This window comes from Apostichopus japonicus, chromosome 13, assembly GCF_037975245.1.
Source record: "Apostichopus japonicus isolate 1M-3 chromosome 13, ASM3797524v1, whole genome shotgun sequence".
NCBI classification, from domain to species: Eukaryota; Metazoa; Echinodermata; class Holothuroidea; order Aspidochirotida; family Stichopodidae; genus Apostichopus; species Apostichopus japonicus.
The window spans coordinates 2,672,295-2,684,313 of record NC_092573.1 but is presented as its reverse complement, the minus strand read 5'-3'; the positions used below and the strand labels follow the sequence as shown (position 1 = coordinate 2,684,313).

General features: G+C 38.9%; 1 protein-coding gene across 1 annotated transcript in view; it reads right to left on the bottom strand.

Moving 5' to 3' along the window:
• Positions 1-4,680: 4,680 nt before the first annotated feature.
• The window catches only part of LOC139978353 (chondroitin sulfate proteoglycan 4-like), a 33,215-nt gene continuing 25,876 nt past the window's right edge, over positions 4,681-12,019 (bottom strand). Inside the window, exon 3 of the mRNA XM_071988485.1 lies at positions 4,681-10,985. Within this exon, the coding sequence (XP_071844586.1) occupies positions 8,428-10,985 (2,558 nt within the window). The 3' untranslated portion in view covers positions 4,681-8,427. The remainder of the gene's footprint in view (positions 10,986-12,019) is intronic.

Genomic DNA, 12,019 nt, shown 5'->3' with positions numbered 1-12,019 from the left:
AAAAAAAAAAAATTTAGCGGACAATACATAAATGACGTCAAACTGATGACTGATAGTTGGGATGGTAATATAAAGCTACCACAAGAGGTCATTGGAAAACTGTAGTATTGCCGTCGAGGGTATTTGTGCGGTGTCATTTAATTGTTACGCTAATGCACCGATTCACCTGTTTGCTTTCAGAGATGTCAATTCTGGATAGTGGATACATGTTCATCTTTAGGAACGGACAGTTTTCACTGAGTTGTACGCAGGCGCGGATCCAGGGGGGGTCCAGGGGGTCCGGACCCCCCTGCTCTTGGCCCCCCCCAAAAAAAAAGAGAGAAAAAAAGAGAGAGAGAGAAAAAATAATTAAATTAAACACCAATTTTAAACACGTAGGACGTCAGAAGGGAGGTTATCCTTACAAGTCAGCCAGGTGTGTCATTTCCGTCAAATGAACTATAGTGTGCACGCGTGCTACACGTGCAAAAAATGCCTAAAAATCTCAATTTTCAGACCGAAAAGTTTCAAAATTGAGGTGGTGTTCGAATTGTTTTGGGCAGTGAGGTGGCAGAGCGGTAGGCTGCATAGGATGCACCGACGAATTCTTCATGAGAGATCGTTTTCTGCGGTGAGAAGGCATGAAACTGTTCTCCGATCAACAATGGGCAAGGAACGTCTCACAGCTCTTGTTCTCATGAACACGTATTATAACACTCCTATCGACACTGACGAAGTGGTCCAAAAGTTCATTGAGAAACATCCACGGCGTTTGTTCTCTCCAATCTACCATGAATAGATCATCAATAAAACTAGCTAACTCGTACTGATGCAGATACATTTCGAGTGAGTTTTTGCAGTGGCGGAGCGTCCATACAGTCAGGGGGGCGCATGCCCCCCCCCCTGACGGACTCAAATGGACTGCTGGCGCCCTTTTCAGCTCTTTACCACTTTTTACTTATTCGCGATTATTGACTTTTTTATTGCGCTCTCATCTACTTATTGACATTTGTCACATTTTGTTGGTGTAATTTGGCGATGACACCTATTTATTCTTCGTTTATCTGCAAATTAGCCAGGCCCGGAAAGGGTCATTTCCGGCGATCTAGGGAGTATCTTTACTCAAAAAATTTCTGTACGCTACACCCCAACCAGTGGTGGCGCTCCGCTTAGATAGTGTCGAAAGCGCCCCTACAGACCATTCTTGCCCCTCCTGACCAATACCCCTAGCTAAGCCACTGAGGCCCTGCATCAAACAGTGGTGAGGGACGGGAGGGGGATTGGTGGCTAAAGGCATTATGATTTTTGTATCATCTCAACTCATCTGATATGTATTACCATATTTCATAGATTGTTTTTTTCTCATCAATTGAGAAATTGCAGACATGAGACCCATTTTTTCAGGCTAGGTACATGCAGCTTAGAATACTCGGGAAGTGCCGTTTCCGGCCATCTGGGGGGGTTTGTAAAGCCAAAAATTTTCTGGTACGCTCCGCGCCAACCGATGGTGGCGCTCCGCTTAGATAGTCTTTCGATCAGGCGCGGCTGGACCAGTCAGACCCCCCCCCCCTGTCAAAAATCCTGCATCCGCCCCTTGTACGGTAACATATAACAGTGAAGCTGAGGTGACCGCTTATCTGAGTTTTAATTGGCTGGTGGATCAGTGGATTGGGGAGGGAAATCATGGGCGGAGTCGAAATGGACATGGAGACGGGAGGCGTATTTTTTTTTCCCAGGACGAACGTGGGCATCGGCCAATCATATCCCTGGATTCTAAACATGTGACGCTTTTTCAAAAAAACATGTTCTGAATCTTTTTCCTAGTTTTGACCCCAGATTATGAACGAAAATCCTTCATTTTCATAGAAACTGGATTCCTAACCCACTTTCTAAACCCTAACTCTGATTTCAAACGAATTTGTAAATTCCTGAAAAACCTGAAACCCACGTTCGTCCTGGGAAAAATAAAAACGCGGACGTGAGGGGGCTAGTGGCTGTGGTATAAACATATAGTGATTGGAGGGGATGCTTTGCAAATGATTGATATAGGAGATTATGCAACGGAGAATGAGAGGAACGATTCAATGCCTGAGAAAGTTGTACTTGAAAAGTATTGTGAATGCTTTGTAATCGGTATATGATCGTGTTTGTGTCTTGATGGGGACTTCGAGTGTCCCTCCTGATCCTTTTCCCCTACTAAACTTAACTATAATACAATTGCCATACACGCGGAGAGCGCCGTAAGCAGGTAGATATAAGGGGGGGGGGGGGAGGGTCGAATTGCACGATGACTTTATATAGACTGGCATATTTATTTTGATTAATTCTATACCTAAACCTACTTAAAAACATATACACTTGGCCTATATGTAGGCCGGTCTATACTAGAAAGTTTATAAAAGAGTGCGACGGAATCCCGGAGCTCGGGAGCCTCGATCCTAAAGAAATACACGTACATAGCCGTACATTGCGTGCATAGACGTCTTAGACGACATATTCAATTATCATGCAATAACTTATAATTTGTAGAAACCGAATCTCAATACAAGATAAAGTCTAGTATGGTTACGGGTTAACAAAATACGGAACATGCACAAAAATTGCAACAAGGGAATGATATCTCCATCGCGGTTCTCGAATCATCCTTATAATTGAATGATTGTCATTTTTATGTTGGAGCGGAACATAAATCGCTGATGCCAGATATGTTGAAGTATCACGTCTAACTAATAAGACTAAAAGGATATACTGGCCCAGCCCAGCCCAGCGAATGGTTGTTCGATTTAGGGGCCCCATATATTCTTCGCCCCTGCTCTCAAGTTAACTGTTACGCCTCTTAATTACATAGGGCAACGGTCTACTGTTCAATATTCAATATGAAAACTGTGACGGGATTTGTGCAAATTACGGTTAGGGGTTGCAAAAACAAGATTAGAGTCGGACAATAACTGTATCTAGCAGTATTACGAATTTTCACATGCGTATGCACAAATATGATGTCAGGGAGGGGCAGAAGGAGTGGTTTACATCAATACTCAGTGACGTACACCTACAGCAACGTTTTTCGAAACTATCAAGTTTGTTAATAGTGACCTCTAATTGTGCCGCAGCTTTACAAGTATGACGTTAAACGTCGTAGGAACTTCTATATATGCAGTTGAACAAAACATAAGGTTCGAACCTTACAAATTCTGAAAGAAGATAGGGGCCGGAACCCCCCCCCCCACCCTCGAAATGTTATTCCATTGTCTCACTGAGCCAGGTATCTATAGCATAACCGAATGAAAGGTGACGGTTGCTTGGGTTTCTCATGTAATGGTCTATGAGATGAACATGCCTATAATCCTAATGCCTATAAACATGCCTTCCTGCTTGCGGGAAGATCACATATACATACATACATACATACATACATACATACATACACGCATACATACATACATACATACATACATACATACATACATACATACATACATACATACATACATACATACATACATACATACATACATACATACATACATACATACATACATACATACATACATACATAATCTTTGTTGACGGCCAGTAACTTGACCGTTCGTCTTTGCTCTTCTATTTCGAAAAACAACAGCTTGCACCAGCTGATATGTTTGATCAATAAGTAACTAATTATCGTGAAACAACGCATGAGACGTTCATCTATGCATATGACTAATTCGTGATCGATTGAGATTTTATCGCGCAGTTGGCAATTAGAATATACAAATTTTATGATAGGTGGCGCTGGTACTTAAAATAGTTTCTCACAGATGTTACTCACAGATGTTACCTCTGAAAGCGATGTCTGCAGGTACCGTACACATAATTTACGAGTGTACGTCCGCGTTAAAGGTTAACATTGTTGGAAAGTAGTCCGAAAGTGACCTACTGTAGTGAGTCTTTTAGGCAATTTTTGAGTCATCATCATCTTCATTCTTTTCTTTGCTTGGATGTTAAAGAGTATAAAATAAACTTCTGATGGTCAAAAAGTCTGGACGATTGAAGGTGATTTTGGACATTTTTGAAATCCCGGGTGAAACAAGATTCCGTAGCAGCGAGACCTGACAGATGGGTTGGGAAGCACCATGCTAACGTTCTAGCTAATAATGCTCTTGGTGGCAAAAGTTAAATGTTTTATGATAGCCCAAGACATCAGCTATCACATGGTTGGTATGAAAACATGTCAGTTGAAAATTTCTATGCCCTAGTGGCCTTGGAAAGTGTTGAGCTTAGTTGTAAGGCAATGGGAGCAATTAATTGTGGTACCACACATGCAGTGAGCTACCATTTGTGATGACATGGGTGAGTGGGTTGGGTTATCGAGTGGGTAGGTGGGGCGATGGAGGGAGGAGGCACTAAAAAGTGACTGTGCATGGTAGATGGGATGTAATAATATTTGTGATGTGATAAGTTCAAGCTATAGATTCATTGGCTGTTACTCGTTTCCTGGGGTGGCGCTATATAAATCTACATAATTATTATTATTTATTATTATTAGGCCTACATTTTATTTTATTCATTGCTTTGCTATATTCAGTCACTTTGTAGTTGTTCTACTTTTGTCTATACTAAGTAGGACAAGAGTTTTTCAATAGTAGGCCTACACAACTATAACCATCGCATGGCACAGAATGAAAGAAAGATGAAGAAACTATAAGCACTGACACTAACCTGTAAAAGCTTTCAGCAAATTTTCTTTATTTATAGTTTACTTGCATCCAATAAAAATAAATATGCAATGTACATAATAAGGAAGAAAATAAATACACTCTTAAGGAAGAGTTTAAGACAAAAAATACGATTAAAAATATAAAACAGAGTGGATGAGACTGGCAGTCAATGGGAACAGCACAAAAAAAGTGAATGATTTTGAGAACAGCACCAAATTAAATGAATAGTAACAAGGTACAACAAAACAGTAGAGTACTATAAACCAAAAAAAATGACAATCAAATACAGGTCTACATGAATCAGAAAAACAGGACAGCTGAGTAACATGAGTACTATCTTTTGATGCTTCAAGTGTAATTATATCATAAATATAATAATATCAAACTATATACGAGGCAAGTAGTTCCCTTCAGAGCATGATGCTTCTAAAAAAAAAAGGTTTGACGAGGAACTAGATTCCCACTATTTACGTTAAACCTCCAGTAGTCCTTCTCCTCCCCTCACCCCCTCCCACGTGTCATGATGGATACGACACATTCATACTGTAGTAAATTAAGGTTTGTGGACAACATTTTTTACCCCCTCCCCCCCCCCCTACTCAAATTCCTCCTCTTGCTTTATGCCACTGTGGCATGAATAATCCCAAAAATGAATGACAAAAATGAATGACCAATGAATATTCTGGTAAAACAATGAAAAAAAAATCCTTAAAGTACCAATGAGTATACATACATAATGCAATGTAAAATAAATTCCCTGCTAAAAGAATACGATGAACCTTCCTATTAAAAGGCAAAGAATAATTAGGTTATTTACAATAGTTGGAGTCCAGCTCTCATAGTTAAGGCATTACATTCTGAATACAGCTACCATCATTTCAACTCACTTCAACAACCGTCTATCATAAATGAACTACTTCCCCATGTAAAAACATTAACATTATGACTAAAATTGATGTTTATTACATAAATCTATTTCATCGTCACCTCCCTGACCCAGACATAATGGGTAACACATTCATTCAGTTTAGACCCACCAAGAACTATCCAGTAATGAAACATGCAATCATGGCCTTTTTTGCCAATAAATTGTTTAATGATGCCTGCAGGCACTACAACTGCAAAAAATCTAAGTGAACAGTCCTAAAGCATTTTGTTTTGTTTCATTTCATACACATATTAAAAGTCAAAACCAGTATTATAACATCAGTTAATGAATACAAGATAGAAATAAGACTTGAGAGTAGCAGATATGTTCATTGATACCCATCAATATCTTATTACTTATGAGTGCAATATTTTGGAGAAATTTTATGGGCTTTTTTCACCATAATACAAGAAGATCCCCAAAACTTCCAAATGGATGTTGTCAAATTAAAGTATAATTTTCATATTTTTAAAAATAAAATTAGAAAAGAGCAATAAAATATTATTCATATCTCTGACATAACACGTACTTCAAACAAATTAAATCAGGTTCAAAAGTATACAGCAATATGATACACTGTACAAACCAGTGTTACAAAATGTTGTTTTTATCCCACCCGTGTGTCCACTTTTGTGGCAACATGCAAGTGGTAATGGCTTAAGCACTATCGTGACAACGTACCTAGGTGACCAATGAATGAACAGGGGGGAATGGATAAACCTGGATGAGCTATGGGGCAGAACACCAAGCAGGGGTTAGAAAAACTGATCCTCTTCAACACTGAAAATGGCAATTGTGTTATCCTTGGACAAGTTTGTATGTACATGATGTACAGTATTATTTGTATACTCAAAGACAAATAGCTCCTTCTCATTTTGGCACAAGAGGATGACAGATACCATTACTTAGTTCATCACCACCTCCATCTCCTCATCAATTCACTTTCTCCCTTCTGACACTAACGCTACCACCAGGAAAGCAATTACTAAATTACAGATAACCTCACATGGATGTTGGTTGTATTATCCAAGGATATCGGATAGAGAATAATTTATTATAGTGAAGATAAGAAACTAAAGATATTGCTAACTGGTGTAGTAGCCTTTTTTTTTTAATGTTTTAGAGTAATAAATGGGGTTGCAGTACAAGTTTGACAAGTGTCGTAGAACAGATACCCGAGCTAGGAAAAGAGCTTCAAACTTTGAGAAAGAAAGAGAACTAACGAGAGAAGCAATAAAAGTTAAGAAAACCTACTAAATTTAGGTATAAATATTGCACTCTAATACTAATGAATACCAAACTTCCTATGATACATTTCAAAGAATTTGTCTTCAAAACACAGACTCAAATGTTCAAAATTTTACAGCCTTTGTGAATAAAATCTACAACGAGAAAGGGGTGTGAATTAGAAGATACTGTAAACATTGAAGGAGAATGCTTTCAATTTTCTGGCATACAAATTGGGATCTGAAGCTCAAGGAACAGAATTAACCATAAATCTCACGCCTGAAACATTTTACCCATCTAACCATTATATAGCCAACATTATTAATGTTATACTTGTGACTGACCAGTTCTCACCAAAATGAAAGTAAACATACCCATTTGCAAAATTCCAAAGGAAATATTTCATTCAATCCATACCAAAAGATAGTGCAATTGTCTCGTAAGGATAAAATATTTGGCATTACTTACACATTGCAATAAAATAGCTCTTCTCCTGGACTTAAATTTCTGTACGTTCACCAATTTCCCCTCTACCCCTGATAAAGTACTGTCAAACCCTTTCATTCCTCCCTATCTATTACTACATTTCAGTCTGTTTAACAGCATGGATAACTAAACCATCAAACCACAGAAGTGGTTTCATTCTTATCTCTCTCCCACTTTAAGATTGTCTTTCTCTTTGCTTTCAATTCAGGCAGAGAAACTGCTAGTCTAATAAAATGTCCAAAATGTTTAATTCTAACAAAGGACAAGAAAAATCCGAGAATGGAAGAAGAGTTTCCAACAATAGATAATCTACACTACATCCACATATACTGATTTCAATCAAGTTGTGAAGTTTTTGATAGAATAAGTTCCACAAATAAAGAAATAACTTTTCAATTTCAATAAGTTGTAGATCAGAGTATCAAATACTTTGTGAAATGCACAAAAATTTATTTTCACTGTGCTAAATATAGGAACGGTAATCGTTTCTTCATGGCTACTGCTATCTTGCTGTAGATCTGGTCAAGGAATTCCTCATACTTCTATGCACCTGTTAACCTAGCAACGACTGACAATACATATTATATATCCAATGCATCACAAATTCTAAATACAGCACTAAGTGTGATGTATGGTTCTCACACTCTCTTGTTGATAAATTTCACAATTTTTCACTGGTAAAATTTACAAAATTTCCTGGCTTGTTTCATAGAACATGTCTGCATTTCTGTTTTGGCCAAATTTTCCTGACTTGTCACGAAATCAATGGTGTAAGCAAAACATTCCCGTTTCATACAAGCTGTATTGCATCTCAGTAGGTACTATCCTCAATCTGTCCTATGAATCACTCATTCTTTTATGTATCATTCAATCTGGAACTGAACAACAACTCATTACATAGTCATGTTATTAACTGCTGAATAATCAAACCTTGTAAATGTAGTCTGGAATGTAAGCATAACATTCTGTGTTGTAACGCTGTTTCAAAAGCAGAAGTGGGAGGAGGAAGAGACTTTGTGTTATGCCAACGAAGAAGGTGGATCAGCACAAACTTCACTCGAGGTACGACCTCCTTTAAGCAAAATCAATGACTTCTGATATTTGTTTCCTTCAAACCCAGTACTGACTTCTCTGTAATGAAGGGTTTGACTGTTTTAAGTGATCCACCAAATCTGGATCACAAGTCTGCCAATTGTAACCTAAGGTACCACCGTTGACAGACCCATTCGATGTCAAACTGGCGTAGGAATTCTTTGGAGACGGTGGTCTTCCTAAAGGAGTGACTTTAACCTCTGGTACAAGAGGGCTCTGTACTGATCGGCTGATGATTGGCTGCGTTGCTAAGTGATTTTGATCAGTTCCTGCGTTAGGGTTGGCAATGACACTTACGTGTGGAAGGTATGATGTGGCTACAGGCCTAGCCACGATAGGCGGCTTCTCCACCTCTTTAGTGTCACCATTGACAGGCTTTGGCTTTTCTTCTGTATTTTTATGAGAGTTCTGTCTTCTGAAGACGAGGAACAGAACCACTGCGACAATTATTATCATCAACACCATCAAAGGGACTAAAATTAGGATAAAGTTAACTCCGCCTACCGCTTTCCTTCGTGCCGCAGCACCAATTGGAGTAGTATGAGGTGTGGTTGGTTCCTTTTTTGTAATAGGGAAACCAAACGTGTCAATAAAGTTTGTTCGGTTCCTCTCCACAGCTGGCAAAGGAGGTATTATATTTTTCTCTGTTGTTAATTGAGGCGGTATGGTTGTTGGATCCATCAGTGCGGCAGACACATTTATCACCAGTGTTACCGTAACTGACTGAGTTTGTGCGGCAGAGATGTTGAGAGTTATCAGGTCTACCAAGGTTTCATTCTCGGCTATTTCAACATGATCGATAAGTATGGCAATTTCATTTTGGCTCAAACTGGAATAATTAAATTTTGTCAGCGTCTCCAAAGTACGATTGTCAACTAATTTGGTGTGTGATCCTTCAGACAGAACTTCCACAAAGATATCACCAGATACCACTGCAGCTAACAATGTAGCATTGAGTTCCACAGTGGTAAGACTGACTTGTGAGCCACTGTGGGCAGAAATCTGCTCGCTAAATACCTGAGGTCGTACAGCGACTGTCAAATTAATTTGGTCAGATGTAGCATAGTCGTCATACGCTATCATGGTAAAATGATCTTGCGAAGACCCAAAGTCAAGCTGTGTGTATGTTACCATGTTTTGAGAGATATCAGAATGCGAGAAACTAGCTACTTCAGATCCATTCAGCGAAATACGCCCAAACAAAGGGGGCAAAGTAATATTATAATGCACTTTTCCAGCAACCTCGCTATTGGAAGTTATATTGAATAGGTCACTTTTTATGGTCACTGTGGACGCACCCTGCCTCAATGCAATGCTATCTAACATGGTGACATACAGTGCTCTGTGAGTGACCGTAATGTAAAACTGTCTCATTTGCATATGAGAACCGTCCGTTACCCTAAACAGGAAAGCGCCGGTCCTCTCTCCTCCGTTATGTTTGTACAAAACTCTTCCCTGGTTAACATTCTCCTGAGAAAATGTCTCAAGGAGAGAGGTGGGATCCTCCGCCGAAACCAGCTCACCATTTGAAGGTTGGCTGAAGAGGTGATAGACAATCTCTGATGGGAAATTGTCTCTATCCTCCACATTTAAAACTTTGGGTGTAAGTAATACTTCTGCTCCTTGAATCACGTTCATCCTCAGGTATGGCGTTAAAAATTTAAAGTTGTGATCATTCACGGGGATGATGCTGACCACAAATTGAGTCGAAGTGGAAGATATGACCCGAAAAGAACTGTCGATCAGAGACGACACCTTGACAGTAAAATTAAAGGAGTCACCTCTCTCTTCGGAGTCGTCGTGGTTGTAAACGATTCCGTCCTCTTCGACTTCGGCAGCTCTGAAAGTTGAAAATTTCCGTAGCTCCTGCTCACCGATGACAAGTGATCCGTGAGATGGCATGGATGTGATGTTGAACTCAATTCTAGTATTTTCTGCTTCTTCTACTCCAGTTGCTGAAATAAGATCCCTCAGAGTAATGTTCACTGATTCTCCTTCCTCCACTTCGACATTTGCTAACATGGCCGGTTCTGTTTGAGCATCTTGAGAGGCGGTTAGGAGAGCAGTCGTGAATAGGAATGTTGTGGGTGGAGGTGTGCTTTGAGCTTTGTCACCCAAAAATATGTGAAAATTAACATCAGTTAAATTTTGGGAGAGAGAAAGGAAAACATCAAAAGTAATGACATCTCGCTGAGGGTTCTGAGACCCGCTGATATTTTTGTGCTTGTATGCAATCAGTCCGTCATCAATATCCATCTGTGTGAATGTCATGACTTCTTTAAAACTGAAAGTATTTGTAACTGCCTCTTTAGAGAGGACTTTTACAAGTTTTCCATATGAAGGTACTGCTGTGACCACATAAGTTATTGGGTGGCTGAGGTGAGTCACTGGATTCTCATTGGTTATAACTTTTAGAAGCTTTGCTGTGATTGGTTGAAGGGTCCCAGGTTTGACCATGAGTTCGGTATTGTTCACGATAGATAGAAGGAGAGGCTGGGCTGTGATGGTGAAGATCTGTTGAAGGGTATTATGAAGACCGTCCGATACTTGAAATCGGAAACCACCAGATCTGGCACCTGATGAAGAGAATGTCAAATGTCACAGGGTTTGTGATGTTGCAGGTTGGTAGACAATTTAACATGTACCTAGTATAATTCTATTCAAATTTTGGTATTAATTTCTGCTATTTCCCTAAAAAAACCCAAATCAAACTAAATAACACCACAGAGATACTTCCATGCAACACAAGAAATCTAGGTATGATCTTGCTTCATTTCAAGTATTTTTTGTGCTTATTTAGAACTGAATAGCCAATTGGATGCAAGATGGTATGCAAACCATTGGAATGCTCTCAGCTGTCAAATCCATTTCTGTGACTCACTGTGGGAGGCTGTATTAAAGGGGATAGAATTGTGTCCCATGTCTTATTACAACTCGCTGTTGCTTTAACAGAAACCTCAAACATAACTCTACCAACTGCTACTAAATGATCTTGATGCAGCTGCATTTTGTTGCAACTTTCTGACTTATTTATTTCAACAGCTATCAAAGTATCATTCCAAATAATACTACAATCAATATCTAAGACACCCTTCTAAATTTACTAAAACAAAATGAAGATTAATGAGCTGGTAATTAATGAATTAGATTTCTTTCTTAGGGTGACACACAGAGATCTTCTCACTTTGTTCACTAAAGATTACAGTGCTAAGTTAACTTTAAAAGACTGGATTGACAGTAGGAGGAAAGTTTGACTTATCAGAAATAAATGTAATTTTGTAATTTGGGACAAGTTGTTTGGAGTGTTAAATCACCTTCCAGCCATATTTATGACCACAAACTACCTTTAAGCTTAATAACTGTAACATCAGATGTTTGAAACTAATATCCCTTCAAGCAAGTTTTTCCACACTTTGTCAACAAGTTTACCGAACCTTTCTAATTTTACTCAAGACAAGACTGCAATTGATCAAACAGAGACACTCTCCAGCGATTTGTCACTTTTCGAAAATATTTATGTAGCTGATTGATATGTTCCAATATGTAATATTTAGAAAATCAGGATCTTTCATTCTTTTACACTTTATTTTCACTACTTGAAATGAACCTT